Raw genomic sequence first — 18,668 nt, forward strand, 5'->3', positions numbered from 1 at the left:
TGATAGAGCAGAAAACAATTATTTAGGGAATTGCTAAATTGGGAATTGTATTTAACCCAAAACAAAAACTGTGCTTCGGCAGACAGTATTACAGTTGGCTAGCCACAGCTGAAACACCAGATTTAGGGTACTGCTATTTTGGCAATTGTATTTTACCCCTCAATAAAATAGCAAGCACAGCCAAGCCCCTGATGTAGGATATAGCAAAAAAAAAACAAAACACTATTGATGGTTAAATGGACTTGGTGGCAGCTTGTGCTGGCGCACCACAAGACACAAAATGGCCGCCGATCACCCCAGAAAAAAGTGGGCAGCCTTAAAACAGTGAGCAATTGAATAGCAGAGGTTGTATGATACACAGCTGTATATCGATCACTTCAGTAAGTAAATCCCTGCCTAATCTCGCTGTGGCGAAACCCGCCTTGCCACTGGGCATTGGAGAGGCCTGGCTGCCCGCCTCCTACCTGCTGACTATGGCCCCTGGTGAATTTGTACGTTTGAATGCAATATTTGGGCATGTGGTATTTTAGATTGCTGCTACTGGCCCTTTAATGGCCATCCGTGGACATGTTATGACTTTTAGGAACAATGCCCCTTTAAGACTGTGTAGCAGATTGCATTCAGGCCGTCTTTAATATTATGTATGTTATTATGGGTTCGGTTAAATTGTATTGCGGTGTGTTGTGGACTGTATATATCTGCTCTTACTGTAATGGTTGCTAGGTTACAGGCATTGTTGTTCTGGGCCTCTTCTCCTCCCCCTTTTTCCTGTCCCATTGTTTCTAGTCATGGCTGTGATGGCCTCTTGGGGCAAGTAGTATGACGCTTGTTGATTGGCTGCTGTGCAGTCTTTCAAAAAGCGCCAAGAAAGCGCCGAACACCGAACCCGGACTTTTACGAAAATGTTCGGGTCCTTGTCACGGACACCCCAAAATTCGGTACGAACCCGAACTATACAGTTCGGGTTCGCTCATCCCTAGTTAGGACGTAAGGGAATCGTTAATTTCTAACGATAATTTGTTTTCCCTTAGTCCTAACAGTGGCACAGAAATCCCCCCCCCCTTTTTTAGTAATTGTGGTTATTTTTGTCTACTTGTAATTACACGATGTCCGGAGGGTCACTCCCCTCTTTATTGGGGGCAGGGAGGGCGTGTATATGTCAGTTTTTTATTATTTCATTAAAACTTCCAGCTGTCCTAACCAGTCCACAGGGGCAGAATACCCCATCTGTGCCACTGTTAGGACTAAGGGAAAACAAATTATCGTTAGAAATTAGCGATTTTATATACACAGCTGAGATGGTTATGCAGTTTTATTACTGAATGTTATTATCACTTTAGAACACGATTGGGTGAATATGTAAGGGGGGGATGTGACCTTTCTGGGGGACGACCCCTCAACCAATCCGGATTGAATGTTACACCTATATAAGTATTGAGCTTCACTTGTAAACCACATGTAGCTGAGAAAGACCTGGGTGTCCAGACGTTGCTGTATCCTTTCAGTGTGATTAAACGCTAAGCTTTGATTCAAGAACAAGAGGGCCGCGACTTTTCTGAAGTTTATTCTACGTTTGAGGGGCCCCTGAGGCCGGGAGCTGACGCCACGAGCAGCGCCACCATACCACGGACTATGTGTTCCAGGAAGTGGTGCTGTCCTATTCCATTTATTATGTGGAGCCCTCGGGAAGCACTAGGAGCATCCATCAACGGAGGTACCCAGTAGGGGTGCTAGGAGACCCGTTACAATACTATTCTGTACTATACTATGCTGTACTATACTGTGCTGTACTATACTGTGCTGTACTATACTATACTGTACTGTACTATACTGTACTATACTGTGCTGTACTATACTATGCTGTACTATGCTATACTGTGCTGTACTATACTATGCTATACTGTGCTGTACTATTCTGTGCTGTACTATACTATGCTGTGCTGTACTATGCTGTACTATACTATACTGTACTATACTGTACTATACTGTGCTGTACTATACTATGCTGTGCTATACTGTACTATACTATGCTGTGCTGTACTATACTGTACTATACTGTGCTGTACTATACTATGCTGTGCTGTACTATACTGTGCTGTACTATACTGTGCTGTACTATACTATGCTGTGCTGTACTATACTATACTGTGCTATACCGTGCTGTACTATACTGTACTATACTGTACTATACTGTGCTGTACTATACTGTACTATACTATGCTGTACTGTGCTGTACTATACTATGCTGTACTGTGCTGTACTGTACTATACTGTGCTGTACTATTCTGTGCTGTACTATACTGTGCTGTACTGTACTGTGCTGTACTATACTGTGCTGTACTATTCTGTGCTGTACTATACTGTGCTGTACTGTACTGTGCTGTACTATACTGTGCTGTACTATACTGTACTATACTATGCTGTGCTATACTGTACTATACTATGCTGTGCTGTACTATACTGTACTATACTGTGCTGTACTATACTATGCTGTGCTGTACTATACTGTGCTGTACTATACTGTACTATACTGTGCTGTACTATACTATACTGTGCTGTACTATACTGTACTATACTGTGCTGTACTATACTGTGCTGTACTATACTGTACTATACTGTGCTGTACTATACTGTACTATACTATACTGTGCTGTACTATACTGTACTATACTGTGCTGTACTATACTATACTGTGCTGTACTATACTGTACTATACTGTGCTGTACTATACTGTGCTGTACTATACTGTACTATACTGTGCTGTACTATACTGTGCTGTACTATACTGTACTATACTGTGCTGTACTATACTGTACTATACTATACTGTGCTGTACTATACTGTACTATACTATACTGTGCTGTACTGTACTATACTATGCTATGCTGTACTATACTATACTGTGCTGTACTATACTATACTGTGCTGTACTATACTATGCTGTACTGTGCTGTACTATAATATACTATACTTTTGCTATACTATAATATACTGTACTATGCTGTACTAGACTGTACTATACTAGAATATACTATACTGTACTATAATATAATGTGCTGTACTATACTATGATGTACTATACTGTGCTGTACTATACTATACTATAATATACTGTACTATAATATAATGTGCTGTACTATACTGTATTATACTGTACTATAATATACTGTACTATGCTGTGCTGTACTATTAAATACTGTACAGTACTATACTGTGCTGTACTATAATATACTGTACTATGCTGTACTATACTGTACTATAATATACTGTACTATACTGTGATGTACTATACTATACTGTACTATCCTGTGCTATACTGTACTATGATGTACTATAATGTGCTGTACTATACTATGCTATACTATAATATACTGTACTATACTATACTGTACTATAATATACTGTACTATCCTGTGCTATACTATAATGTGCTGTACTATACTATGCTATACTATATTATGCTGTACTATACTGTGCTGTATTATACTATAATATACTGTGCTGTAATATACTGTACTGTACTATACTATGATGTACTAAAATATACTGTACTCTACTGTACTTTACTATACTGTGCTGTATTATACTGCACTATAATATACTGTACTATACTATAATAAACTGTACTAAACTATAATATACTGTACTATGCTATAATATACTGTACTATACTATGCTGTACTATTATATACTGTACTATCATATACTGTACTATACTGTACTATAATATACTGTACTATACTATGCTGTAATATACTATAATATACTGTACTATAATATACTGGACTCTACTGTGCTGTAGTATACTGTACTATACTATGCTGTACTATAATATAATGTACTATAATATACAATACTGTGCTGTACTATACTGTGCTATACTATACTGTGCTGTACTATAATATACTGTACTATACTATGCTGTACTATAATATACAATACTGTGCTGTACTATAATATACTGTACTATACTATGCTGTACTATAATATAATGTGCTGTACTATAATATACTGTACAATACTGTACTATACCATACCGTGCTGTACTATAATATACTGTACTATGCAATACTATAATATACTGTACTATACTATGCAATACTATAATATACTGTACTATAATATACAATACTGTGCTGTACTATACTGTGCTATAATATACTGTACTATAATATACTATACTACACTATACTGTATTATACTGTGCTATACTATACTGTGCTGTACTATAATATACTGTACTATACTATGCTGTACTATAATATAATGTGCTGTACTATAATATACTGTACAATACCATACCGTGCTGTACTGTACTATAATATACTGTACTATACTGTGCTGTACTATACTATAATATACTATACTGTCCTGTACTATACTATACTTTGCTGTACTATAATATACTGTACTGTACTATAATATACTGTCCTATAATATACTATACTGTCCTATACTATACTGCGCTGTACTATACTGTACTATTATATACTGTACTATACTATAATATACTGTACTATTATATACTGTACTATACTATAATATACTATACTATAATATACTATACTTTTGCCGTATTGTACTGAGATTACGGAGGTGCAATGAGGGGGATTATAGGGGCAGTTTTCTCTACTTTTCTTACTCCCCAGAATGTTTCCGGGGGTCAGTAAAGCGGGGTCCACACTTCTGGGGGGCGGGGCCATACTCTGCCCCATTGTACCGGCACCCCCTCTGCTGCAGCCAGGAGCCCAGGAGAGAAGTCCTCTGTCATCTGCGGAGCCCTGACCACAAGACGCATCTCTGCTCCCTGAGAGCCCTGTACACACATGAGGCGGCATCACTGCGGCGGGGAATGTGCGGGGACACGGAGCACTGGAGCCGGCAGGGAGCGGAGGCCGCCGCCTGTGTTACCCTCCCGGGCTCTCCGCGGCTCCAGCTCCTCCCCGCAGCGTCCAAGCAGCTTCCTGCGGCCCCACCTTGTGGGAAAGAGCCCTGGGATGGGGACGAGGGCCGGGAAGAGAGGGAACGAGCCCCCGCAGGGGAGCCATCGGGCCGGATCCAGCCGGATGTGCAGAACGTCAGGCAGAGCGGGAGGACTGTGGCGGAGATCCCGGGGCCTGCTCCGGCCTCCTCCGCCACAGACGGCGACACACGGTGAGGGGGGATGTCCGGGAGGAGGAAGGCGCGGAGAAGGCGGCCTCTCCTGTCCGGTTCTAGCCGCTAAAGGGCTCTTCTCCCGGGCAGGGAAGCACAAGGGGAGAGCGGAGCGGCAGCCGGGCTGAGAGGGGTGAAGGCGGGGCCTGTGTCCAGTGTCAGCCAATAGACGCGCAGGAGGGCGGAGCTCGGCAGCCAATCACTGCGCAGCGCTGCACATATAAGAGGCGGCCCCGGCTCCGGCCTCAGTGTTTTCTCCAGGAGAAGTCTTTGTGTTTTCTCCCCACGTCTCACACGATGGCAGAGACCGCGCCAGCAGCCGCCGCTCCTCCTCCTCCCGCCGAAGCGGCCGCCAAGTCCAAGAAGCAGCCGAGGAAATCCGCCGCGGCAGCAGGGGGCGCCAAGAAAAGCAAGAAGCCGTCCGGTCCCAGCGTGTCCGAGCTCCTGGTCACAGCCGTGTCCGCCTCCAAGGAGCGCAGCGGGGTGTCTCTGGCCGCCCTGAAGAAGGCTCTGGCTGCCGGAGGATGCGATGTAGAGAAGAACAATAGCCGCATCAAGGTGGCCATCAGGGCTCTGGTCACCAAGGGGACCCTCACCCAGGTGAAGGGCAGCGGCGCCTCCGGCTCCTTCAAGCTCAACAAGAAGCAGCAGGAGACCAAGGACAAGGCGGCGGCCAAGAAGAAGAAGCCGGCGGCGGCCAAGAAACCTGCAGCTACTGCGGCCAAGAAACCCGCTAAATCCCCGAAGAAGCCCAAGAAGGCTCCGGCCAAGAGCCCGAAAAAGGCTAAGAAACCAGCCGCGGCCAAGAGCCCCAAGAAGCCGAAGGCTGCTCCCAAGAAGCTGGCCAAGAGTCCGGCTAAGAAGGCGGCCAAACCCAAGGCTGCCAAGAGTCCGGCTAAGAAAGCGGCGAAAGCCAAGAAGAGCGCGGCCAAGAAGTAACCGGCGCCGCCCGCACTTCTCCCCCAAAGGCTCTTCTCAGAGCCGCCACCTCCTCCTCAGACGAGCTCCACTCCGCCCTTCTGCCCTCGTTCTCCGCTCACAGCGGGCGGGGGCTCCGGCTCCTCTGCGGGCAGGAATAGGGGGCGGGTTAACCCTGTCAGCGCCGCTCTCTTCCGTCTATCAGGGCCTCGCTGCTCGGCTGATAACCGCCCCTCACTGCGCCCCGCCCCCTGCTGGTAGTGATGCCGCCGCTGAGTGTACTGTGCGTGCAGGGGGGTCGTGCGCTCTATCCCTGGACACCAGCGCAGCGATGGAGCCGCTCTTCTCCGCACAGTGAATACGGGACCGTTCTCCCCTTCTCCGGTGGGGGGCGGGAGAAGGCGGCCACTGACGGGTTAATACTGAGCAGGCTATGGGGGCGGGGCTATAGAACTAGTACCTTGGCTTTTGAAATTCCCGCTCAATTACCGTCCGGTTACAATTCAGCGGCCGTGGACAAGCTCCGCCCTCGGCTCATCTGAATGGATGGATGTGAGCCCCGCCCCCCCCGGCTCAGGTGAATAGATGGATGTGAGCCCCTCCCCTCCTGATGCTCCGCCCCCGGCTCACCTAAATAAATTTATGAGTTCCGCCCCTACTGCTACTCCGCCCACCAGCTCAGCTGAATAGATGAATGTGAGCCCCTCCCCTCCTGCTGCTCCGCCCACCGGCTCAGCTGAATGGATGGATGTGAGCCCCGCCCCTCCTGCTGCTCCGCCCCCGGCTCGGCTGATTAGATGGATGTGAGCCCCGCTACTCCTCCTCCTCCGCCCCCCCGCTCCTGCTGTCTCCTCCCCCTCCCCCCGCTCTTCTCAGAGCCCCCACCTTCTCTAGGACGGAGCTGCCGCATTGTGTGAATACATGGAAGCCTCATGTCCGAGGCGGATTATTCCCTCATTATAGACCACTGATCGGGAGGATGGGGGGAGTAGTGATCGTATACTCGGGAGGATGAGGGGAGTAGTGATCAGACAGAGAGAAGGATGGGGGGAGTAGTGATCGGACACTTGAGGAGGATGAGGGGAGTAGGGATTGGACACTTGAGGAGGATGAGGGGAGTAGTGATTGGACACTTGAGGAGGAGGATGGGGGGAGTAGTGATCGGACACTGAGGAGGATGAGGGGAGTAGTGATCAGACAGAGAGAAGGATGGGGGGAGTAGTGATCGGACACTTGAGGAGGATGAGGGGAGTAGGGATTGGACACTTGAGGAGGATGAGGGGAGTAGTGATTGGACACTTGAGGAGGAGGATGGGGGGAGTAGTGATCGGACACTGAGGAGGATGAGGGGAGTAGTGATCGGACACTGAGGAGGATGGGGGGAGTAGTGATCGGACACTTGAGGAGGATGAGGGGAGTAGGGATTGGACACTTGAGGAGGATGAGGGGAGTAGTGATTGGACACTTGAGGAGGAGGATGGGGGGAGTAGTGATCGGACACTGAGGAGGATGAGGGGAGTAGTGATCGGACACTGAGGAGGATGGGGGGAGTAGTGATTGGACACTTGAGGAGGATGGGGGGAGTAGTGATTGGACACTTGAGGAGGAGGATGGGGGGAGTAGTGATCGGACACTGAGGAGGATGAGGGGAGTAGTGATCGGACACTGAGGAGGATGGGGGGAGTAGGGATTGGACACTTGAGGAGGATGGGGGGAGTAGTGATTGGACACTTGAGGAGGATGGGGGGAGTAGTGATTGGACACTTGAGGAGGAGCAGGTAGTGAAGGACGAGCGGCTGGATGGATGCACAGAGCCGGGCACTCGGGGATACACCGGTGCTATGGGGGCGTGTCCTCACAAGCCTTTCCAGGTTATCTGCTTCCTCATTGGCTGCAGGATTTGGCGCTGAAAACCGGGTTTGGATTCGGCCAATCACAGAGGGGTTCTCCTGCGCCATCCGGTATAAGAAGTGACGGGCGGAGCGGGGCTGTCAGTCTCATCTGTACAGAGAAGAGGACGATGTCTGGACGCGGCAAACAAGGAGGCAAAGTCCGGGCTAAGGCCAAGACCCGCTCCTCCCGGGCAGGGCTCCAGTTCCCGGTCGGCCGAGTGCACAGGCTCCTCCGCAAGGGCAACTACGCCCAGAGGGTGGGCGCCGGCGCTCCCGTCTACTTGGCCGCTGTGCTCGAGTATCTCACCGCCGAGATCCTGGAGCTGGCCGGCAATGCCGCCCGCGACAACAAGAAGACCCGCATCATCCCCCGCCACCTGCAGCTGGCCGTGCGCAACGACGAGGAGCTCAACAAGCTGCTGGGCGGCGTCACCATCGCCCAGGGAGGCGTCCTGCCCAACATCCAGGCCGTGCTGCTGCCCAAGAAGACCGAGAGCACCAAGTCGGCCAAGAGCAAGTGAGCCCCCCGGAACCAAAGGCTCTTCTAAGAGCCCCCCACATGGTCTGTACGACTGAGCTGGCGATGCCGCTGATCTCCGCTGTGAAGGAGGCGTCACACAGGGGCAATTACCGCTCCTGACCTGCTGCGAGTACGGGCAGACATTGCTGCTGTAGAGGGTTCGTCCCCTGTGTGGAATGGACTGCTCCTCCACGGCCGCTGGAATTGGGCGGGAATTTCAAAAGCCAGAGATCAGCCAATCACTGTAAAGCACTTGTTCTATAGCTCCGCCCCCTTCTCCAGCTCTCTGCGCTGGTGTCCGGGGATAGAGCGCACGGCGGGGCTCACATCATCCATTAGCAGATCACTACTCCCCTCATCCTCCTCACTGTCTGATCACTACTCCCCCATCATCCTCACTGTCTGATCACTACTCCCCCATCATCCTCACTGTCTGATCACTACTCCCCCATCCTTCTCTTTGGCTGATCACTACTCCCCTCATCCTCCCGAGTATACGATCACTACTCCCCCCATCCTCCCGATCAGTGGTCTATAATGAGGGAATAATCCGCCTCGGACATGAGGCTTCCATGTATTCACACAATGCGGCAGCTCCGTCCTAGAGGAGGTGGGGGCTCTGAGACGAGCGGGGGGCGGAGCAGGAGGAGGGGCGGGGCTCACATCATCCATTCAGCTGAGCCGGGGGCGGAGCTTCTCCACGGCCGCTGAATTCTTACCGGACGGTAATTGAGCGGGAATTTCAAAAGCCAAGGTAATAGTTCTATAGCCCCGCCCCCATAGCCTGCTCAGTATTAACCCGTCAGTGGCCGCCTTCTCCTGGTGTCCAGGGATAGAGCGCAGCGGCGGCATCACTACCAGCAGAGGGCGGGGCGCAGTGAGGGGCGGTTATCAGCAGAGCAGCGAGGCCCTGATAGACGGAAGAGAGCTGCTAGCCCCGCCTCTCGACGCCCCGGCTCAGCTGAATGGATGGATGTAAGCCCAACCCCTCCTGCTGCTCCTCCCCCTGGCTCATCTGAATGGATGGATGTGAGTTCTGCTCCGCCCCCCGGTTTAGCAGAATGGATGGCTATAAGCCCAGCCCCTCCTGCTGCTCCGCCCTCCGACTCAGCTCTATGAATGGATGTGAGCCCCTCCCTTCCTGTTGCTCCGCCCCCGGCTCTGCTGAATGGATGTGAGCCACGCCCCTCTATTTGCTCCGCCCCCGCTGGATGGATGTGAGGCTGCCAATTAGGAGAAGCGGAGACACCACGTGACCCTCTCCTCCAGTAGATCGGCGCGCAGTCAGCAGCAGCTCATTTGCATGGCCCGTGTATAAATACCGCCGCGGTGGCAGGAGGAGAACAGACGAGATTTTGTCCTCAGTCAGAATGCCCGAGCCAGCCAAGTCCGCCCCAGCGCCCAAGAAGGGCTCCAAGAAAGCCGTCACCAAGGTCCAGAAGAAGGACGGCAAGAAGCGGAGGAAGAGCAGGAAGGAGAGCTATGCCATCTACGTCTACAAGGTGCTGAAGCAGGTCCACCCCGACACCGGCATCTCCTCCAAGGCCATGGGCATCATGAACTCCTTCGTCAACGACATCTTCGAGCGCATCGCAGGGGAAGCCTCCCGCCTGGCTCACTACAACAAGCGCTCCACCATCACCTCCCGGGAGATCCAGACCGCCGTGCGCCTGCTGCTGCCCGGAGAGCTGGCCAAGCACGCCGTCTCCGAGGGCACCAAGGCCGTCACCAAGTACACCAGCGCCAAGTGAGCGCCGCCCCCGCACCCAAAGGCTCTTCTCAGAGCCCCCACCCTGTCTCCAGCGGAGCTGCTCCCGGGTCTCCCCGCTGTTCTCACAGTGGCTGCGGTTTTCCTCCCTGTCAGCTAGATGAGATGCGGTAACGCTATCGGAAGTTACAATACAAGCTCCCCTCATCCTCCTCCTCCATGCCCGATCACTACTCCCCCCATCCTTCTCTCTGGCCGATCACTACTCCCATCATCCACCTCAGTGTGGCGCTCCCTGGGGAGAGGCTGTGCGGCCGCTCAGTGCAGGACAGGAGGACGAGGCTCCTACGGGCACATAACGGCTGCGGGGTCCAGAGCTCTGCTATTGGCTGGGAGAGCTCAGGATCTCGTCGCTCATTTGAATTTCCCGCCTATAGTTGAGCTGCTGAATTACAGGAGGAGCCGGTCATGTGACCTGTACCAGCGCCGCTCATTGGCGGGACGGATTAACCCCTCAGTCTCCGAGCACAGCTCGTCTCGTAGCTGCGGTGGAGAACACCCGGGGCTCGGGATTTACAGATTATTGGGGGGTTTCTGTAATGTAGAGCTCCGGCTGTACTGAGCACAGGGCGCCGCTGATCTCCTGATGGGCGGGCGGTGTTAACCCCTCAGTGGAATCGTAGCTCCTCCACGGGAAGATGTGGGCGGCTCTGAGAAGAGCCTTTGTGCTGTGAGGACGGAGGAGGCGGCGGCAGCATTAACCCCCGAAGCCGTAGAGAGTGCGGCCCTGGCGCTTGAGCGCGTAGACCACGTCCATGGCGGTGACGGTCTTCCTCTTGGCGTGCTCGGTGTAGGTGACGGCGTCCCGGATGACGTTCTCCAGGAAGACTTTCAGCACCCCGCGAGTCTCCTCATAGATGAGGCCGGAGATGCGCTTGACGCCTCCCCTGCGAGCTAGGCGGCGGATGGCAGGCTTGGTGATGCCCTGGATGTTATCACGGAGCACCTTCCTGTGCCGCTTGGCGCCGCCTTTCCCGAGCCCTTTCCCTCCTTTACCGCGACCAGACATCTTCTAGGTGTGAGGAGCAGAGAGCAGTGACTGCTCAGCCCAGAGCCCTCCTTTATATGGAGCATGGGCGGACCTGAAAGAGAACTGCACGGAGAGGAGGCCTTTCTGGGGGCGGGGCTGTTCCTGAACTCCAGGCCCCGCCCTCCACCTCTGATTGGCTGAGCTCAGAAGTGCTGGTGCTTTTCATTTTCCAGCCTCCATGTTACCAGCCTGTAAATTACATCATATCCTTCGCATTAAAATAAAGTCTCTATATTATATTATCAACCTCCACATTATATTACAGCCTCCATACTACCAGCCTCCACATTCTATTACAGCCTCTGCATTACATTGTAGCCTCCACCTTATATTACAGCCTCCATACTACCAGCCTCCACATTATATTACAGCCTCCATACTACCAGCCTCCACATTCTATTACAGCCTCTGCATTACATTACAGCCTCCATTCTACCAGCCTCCATTCTACCAGCCTCCACATTCTATTACAGCCTCTGCATTACATTATAGCCTCCACCTTATATTACAGCCTCCATTCTACCAGCCTCCACATTCTATTACAGCCTCTGCATTACATTATAGCCTCCACCTTACATTACAGCCTCCACATTACATCTATGTTTCTATTACAGCCTCCATATTACATTATATTCCTCCACATTATATTACAGCCTCCATATTACCAGCCTCTACATTACATTACAGCCTCCACATTACATTACAGCCTACACATTATATTCCAGCATTCACATGATATTACAGCCTCCATATTATATTATAGCTTTCACATTATATTATCAACCTCAACATCCTCCATATTTAAAGCCTCCATATTACATTATAGCCTCCACATTACATCACAGCCTCTATATTATCAACTTCAACATTATATTACAGCCTCCATATTTACAGCATCTTCGATATATTACAGCCTCCATATTAACAGCCTCCATATTACATCACAGCCTCCAAATTATATTATCAACCTCAACAACATATTACAGCCTCTACATTACATTATAGCCTCTGATAGGAATCTCAACGTCCCACTTGGTACCCCTGGTACTTCTAGTATCGGTTTCTTGGTTTGAGTCCTTTCTGACGTCAGGAGAGCGCTTCACTCAGTAGGTAATAACAGACACAACAGTGATGTACTGAATGAACGCTCTGAGGTTTATTTCTAATGCACACAGGTTATATAGAGGGGGCTTTACCCCCCTTATTAGCATATCATCGTATGTTATGTATTTAACCTATCATATTAACACGTTTCATTCTACAGTCAGAGAAATAGAAACAAAAACGGAACTTCCATATTAGGAGTATTGTCCGGGAGTAGTGCCAAAGAGATAAGATTCAGGGTTACAGAGAATAGAAACCTTACAGTATATTAGTTTCACAGCAATCAGAGTTAGTACCTAACATAGAAATGAAACTTCAGTAAAAGCAGAATTGGTTTTGACATAATAAAGAACATGGATTCCTTTCAAATCCCCTCTTAGAACCTTTAGTGGATCACACTACATGGTCCTTTCCTTTCTTGTCCTTTTTCTCTCTATACGATATTAGGTAATTCTTATCCCCATCTGGGCTCCGATCCTCCTGGGGTAGAGTAGTCTGATATAATGACATATTAGAGAGCCCTTTTTCTAGCATTCGTCTCACACAGGGAATAACACATAATGCTACTACACCTATTACTACAATTACTATTAGTAGGACAATCCCTAGTTACATGAGACCTTGTTTCCAACTTGTGAACCACCCAAAGTATTGATCCCATGGATCATTTATACCTGAGTTCTTTTTCAGTTCTACTGACAGATCTTCAAGCTTCTTTATAGCTATTGTGGCCTTACCAGTGGGGCCAGTATTATTTGGTATGTATGTGCAGCAGGAGGTTGGATCAGTCAATACTCGGCACACTCCGCCCTTCTCTGCGAGAATCATATCCAACACCATTCGATTCTGGGATGTCAGGATTGAGTCCGCTTGTAGTTCTTCTGCTACCCCTAGAAATGCATCTCTGGTATAGTTTACAAACCTTTGCTGATTGTAGTATATGTCATTTATCCAATCCACATTTCTATTCACAGTAATGATGGGAAATATTGATTCAGATCCGGCGGCTACTTGATCTCTAGCTTTGAACTCATCTGGGACCCCTCTTGGAACACCTATTGCATCTATATACACATGGGGATCAAAACTTGAAAGGGGGGCGCTTCTTCTGTTTCTCTTTAGCACCCCTTTGTCTATAATATCTGATTCAGTGAAGATGTGCATGTTCATTATAGCTTTGGCAACCACACATTCACCTTTCCAGGCACCTTCCAGTCTGGATCTTATCTTTCCATCTCCACAGATCCAGTACACATCTCCTATGGAGTACACTTGGTTCTGAGTGAGGGATATGTTCAGATTGCTGTATTTGTGACAATAACCTTTGGTGAAATTCTGTACATTCCTCCCATGTGTACTCCCTTTGTAACATGTGTAGTTACCTGGATATACCTGGATACCTGCCCCTGGGCGAGGATTTTTTAACAACAGAGGGTATTTTGATTTCCATTCTGTACATGCACTGTGGTTATAAGACATATTAACAAAAAGAGTCAAAAAACATTCTTCAGCCCTTTCTGGTAACACTAGGGGTACGGTACCTAGGTGTACACTTTCTGGTAACACTAGAGGTACGGTACCTAGGTGTGGCTTGGCAGCACCGCATGTGTAACAGTTACTCTTATTCACAGAGGCTGCACTATACTTCATCCACTCCAGCCACAGATTAACATCAGAAAAACCCGTCCCCATGGCCAAAGTATCCTCATATGTGGGATTAGATATGGCCCTTAGGTTTTTTAGAGAAACTATATGCGGGGCTAGTGGGTTTTTGGGGACACCTGTGATGGGTTGGTATTCCTTAGACTTATACATATCTCTAAGTCTGAACATTTGTGTTACCTGAGAAGTCTCAGCTCCCCACCTGTTATGGAAGTACCATCCCAATACATAATCTCCTTCATCATATTTACCAGGGTTGTCTATTGTCAATACAATCTTCATTTCCGCTGACCTTTTTTTGCAATGATACACTGAAGAGGTGTCCACATAACACGTCCCTCTCTCAAGGAGTGTCATTCTAGTCAAAAGGGACTTAGAATTTTTATCCCTCCTTTTGAGGGCGCTTTCTGGTTTATATCCCCATTCTGTCCCTGTATTCCATCCCACTGATCCCCAGTATCCACAACCTTTTCCCCAGTATGAGTCTGTTACACATATATAGGCCTGTCCTTCTACATAGTTGTTGGAACAGTAGTTATAATATGAACATGTTTTCAAGATATCACAAAGGCAAAAGGTGTAGGTAGCTACGTGAGTGTTAGATGAATTATACCAAAAAGTGATGACGCCGCCCTTGCTAGTTGCGGCTACTTCTCCCTTACTACTAATTGGTAAAATCAACAAGATTATTGAAGCAATCTTAGTCAGTACATTCAACCATTTCCCAGAAAGGAGTGAGGAGCTCATCATGTTGGAGGTCAGGGCTGTCTGCCCCCGTTAGTACCTCTGGGCCTTGTTGGAGGTCAGGGCTGTCTGCCCCCGTTAGTACCTCTGGGCCTTGTTGGAGGTCAGGGCTGTCTGCTCCCGTTAGTACCTCTGGGCCTTGTTGGAGGTCAGGGCTGTCTGCCCCCGTTAGTACCTCTAGGCCTTGTTGGAGGTCAGGGCTGTCTGCCCCCGTTAGTACCTCTGGGCCTTGTTGGAGGTCAGGGCTGTCTGCTCCCGTTAGTACCTCTGGGCCTTGTTGGAGGTCAGGGCTGTCTGCCCTCGTTAGTACCTCTTGTCCTTCTTCAAGGCCAAGGCTGTCTGCCTCCGTTCCTGCCTCCTCTCTTTTTCTCACAAGCTTCACTCGGGTGGCGTGGATCCAAGTTGGAGATTGTTCAGTCAGCACAGCTGTTCTGGTCACTGCAACCACGGTAGTGGGTTGGCCATATGCGAAGTCACCTTGGGATTTTCCTTTCTTCAGTGTTTTGATCACTACCTCATCCCCCACCCTGTATGGGTGGGTGGGTTCCTGTGGAAGAGAGGGAGACTTACAAGCAACTTTTTTCTCAGTTTTATTAAGAACCTGTATCAATTTGGTGACATATTCTTCCCTTATTAAATCAAGATCACCTTCCTGCACTATCATTGGGCGTCTTGCCCAGGGGGTGGGGAAAGGCCTCCCCATGAGTATCTCGAATGGTGATAACCCTAACCTCTTATTAGGTGTCATCCTTATTTCTGCAAGTATTATGGGTAGGATCTCTTTCCATTTTTCAAAAGTACCTGCAGTGGCCTTCCTCAATTTATCTTTGATAGTCCTGTTCATGCGTTCCACAATGCCAGAACTTTGCGGGTGATATGGAATGTGAAATTTCCATTCTATATGTAGTAATTTAGCAATTTCCTTGTTGAGTTTGGAGGTGAATGCTGGCCCTTGGTCAGATTCAATCATCAGAGGGCATCCCCACCTAGGAATGATTTGTTGAGTAAGTATCCTTGCTGTTGTTTTAGCATCCTCTGATTTGGTGGGGAATACTTCAGGCCATCTGGAGAACATGTCAACAATCACAAAAGCATATTCCTGTCTACCATGAGTTTTGGGAATATGTGTGAAGTCTACCTGTAAATGGGTGAATGGAGTAGTGGGATAGTCAAGGTGTTGATGGACTACCTTCAAGGGGTTGTTGGGGTTGTTCCTCAAACATGTAATGCACCTGTGTACATATTCTGTTACTAACTTTTTGATGTCAGTAATGTAAAAATTTTGACTCAACAATGACTGAGTTGTCTGTATGCTGTTATGTCCTGCTCCATGGAAATGTGCTATGAAGATGGAAGCACTGTGTTGGGGAATGCATGGTCTCCCCTCTTTGCAGAGTAATTCTGTCTTAGAATTTTTCTGCAATACTGGATAACACCAGTCTTGCCGTTCCTGTTTAGTGGCGTATCTTTGAAGATCGGTAAGCATTTGTGACATCTCAAGGGTTGGAGGTGCCAAACATGGCATCTCCCAATGTTTACATGGACCTGAGGGGCTGTAGTCGGCCGCTCGTTTCGCCTCCCTATCTGCCAGCGCATTGCCCTGTGAGACATGATCCTTACCATTGGTGTGTGCCTTGCAGTGGATAATTGCCAATTGTGAAGGCAATCTGATGGCTTCAAGTAGATCTGCGACCAACTGTGAGTGTGAGATGCGTTTACCATCTGCTGCAGTGAAACCTCTTCTGTGCCAAATCATTCCATGATCCCACACTACCCCATGTGCGTACCTACTGTCAGTATAGATGGTGACTGGTTTTTCAGCATGTAGAATGCATGCCCTGGTAAGGGCAATGAGTTCAGCTGCCTGTGCAGACTGAAACTTTATGGGCTTTGCCTCTAGTACAACATCTGGGAGCATGACAATGGCGTAGCCTGTACAGTAACTGGTGTCATCTGGTCTGGTGCATGAACCGTCTACAAAAACCTCTGGAGCACCTATAATGGGTGTGGATGACAAATCATGTCTTGGAGAAGTATCGTGTTCCAGGACCTGTAAGAAATCATGTGTATCTGTGAGGCAATCTTCCTGTCCTTTAAGGCCTAAGAGAGCATTCAGTATTGGTGCTGGTCCTGAGGTGTGGGAAGCATACTTGATTTCGAGTGAAGGGTCACTGAGCAGTAGTACCTCATATCCTGAAAGCCTTTGTGCAGACATGTGTTGTGTGTGGATGCCCTTGAGTAGGCCTACAACATCATGTGTGGTGTGCAAAATGGTGTAATGTCCCATTGTAAAAGGAGTTGCCAACTCTACCATCATAGCACAGGCTGCAAGAGAACGCAGACATGCCAGCATCCCTTGGACAGAGGTGGGCATTACCTTCGAGAAAAATGCACATGGGCGCAACTTGCCTCCATGTTCTTGTGTCAGCACGCCCGCCATGGTTTTACAGTTTTGTCGTGCAAACATGTGGAAGGGCAGTTTGTAGTCAGGGAGGCCCAATCCTGGACTTGACATTAATGAACATTTCAGATAATCAAATGCATTGTACATTTCTGAAGACCATCTTATTAAATCAGGTTTGTCCTGCAGTGTTGCCTGTCTCAAGATATTATCATAGTAGGAACAGTCTGGGATCCATTGTCTGCAGTAGTTTATCATTCCAAGGAAGGATAGCATTTCCTTCTTGGAGTGCGGGGTGACCAAGCCCGCTACAGACTGAACTCTCCCTGGACTGATCCTCCTTTCCCCCTTTGTCAGGACAAACCCCAAGTATTCGACTTGCTGTTTACGCCATTGCATTTTCCCTAATGACACTTTGTGTCCACATTCAAACAACCATTGTAACAGTGATATACCATCCTCAATGTTGGCCTCCACTGACATACTGCACAACAGTAAATCATCCACGTATTGCAACAACACGGAACCTTGGGGGGGGTGCCATGGTTTTAAAGTCATTTGGAGGACAATGCTGAACACTACAGGTGAATCAGCATATCCCTGCGGCATTCTTGCCCAGGTTAGTTGTCGCCCCTCGAAGGAAAAAGCAAAAAGTAGTCTGGTCTTCTTGTCAACTGGGATAGAAAAGAATGCATTTTTCAGATCTATCACACTGAACCAAACAGCGTCCGCTGGAATGGCAGATAGCAACTGAGTAATGTCAGGTACAATGGGGGCTATAGGCACAATGATGTTGTTGATTCCCCTTAAATCCTGCACAAAGCGAATTGAACCATCTGCTTTTGCCACAGGATTTATGGGAGTGCTGAAGGGTGAAATCACCTCTTCCAGGATGCCTTCCTTTAAAAACTCTTCGATCATTGGCCTCAAGCCCTCAATTTTTTCTGTGGACAACGGGTACTGTTTCTGGAACACTGAGAGGACACCTGATATCACAGTAGCCTTGTAAGGTGTGCAATCTATGAACCCCGTGTCATATTCATTTGAAGACCATAATGCAGGGTTGATGTTGTTGAGTTCTGGGTGGTCCTGTATGTTTGCAAGAATCAGTGGCACTGGTGTAGAGATTGGAATGAGATCTGAGTGTACTCTTATGCCCTGATTTTTGGCTGACACTTGTAAATCAAGCTTAATGAACAAATCTCTCCCTAACAGGCTGACAGGGCAATCTGGTATAATGCTGAAGGCATGGTCTGTGATGTACTCCTTGTCCATGGTCTCAAGTGGTAGTGAGTCAGTTTTGAAAGTTTTTGTTAAAACCCCATTAATTCCCATAGAGGGCTCAGATTTTCTCAATGGTCCCTTGTATAAATCTTTACTTAACACACTTGAAGTTGCACCGCTATCTACCATGAATCCTACTCTTCTTCCTCCCACTCTCAGTAGAATAACAGGTGTGTCTTTCCAGTGTGTGG

At 48.5% G+C, this 18,668-nt stretch overlaps 3 protein-coding genes across 5 annotated transcripts in view; all 3 read left to right on the forward strand.

Annotated features, from left to right (window-relative positions):
- Window positions 1-18,668, forward strand: part of UBASH3A (ubiquitin associated and SH3 domain containing A) — a 698,439-nt gene that overhangs the window by 293,901 nt on the left and 385,870 nt on the right. The window lies entirely within an intron of this gene.
- Window positions 5,452-6,093, forward strand: LOC120994270 (histone H1B-like). Its single transcript, XM_040422711.1, has one exon. It carries the CDS (start codon window positions 5,452-5,454, stop codon window positions 6,091-6,093), a length of 642 nt encoding a protein of 213 aa, XP_040278645.1.
- Window positions 9,853-10,245, forward strand: LOC120994280 (histone H2B 1.1). The gene has a single exon (XM_040422721.1). It carries the CDS (start codon window positions 9,855-9,857, stop codon window positions 10,233-10,235), a length of 381 nt encoding a protein of 126 aa, XP_040278655.1. The 5' UTR covers window positions 9,853-9,854; the 3' UTR covers window positions 10,236-10,245.

The sequence above is a fragment of the Bufo bufo genome, chromosome 3, assembly GCF_905171765.1.
Source record: "Bufo bufo chromosome 3, aBufBuf1.1, whole genome shotgun sequence".
NCBI classification, from domain to species: domain Eukaryota; kingdom Metazoa; phylum Chordata; class Amphibia; order Anura; family Bufonidae; genus Bufo; species Bufo bufo.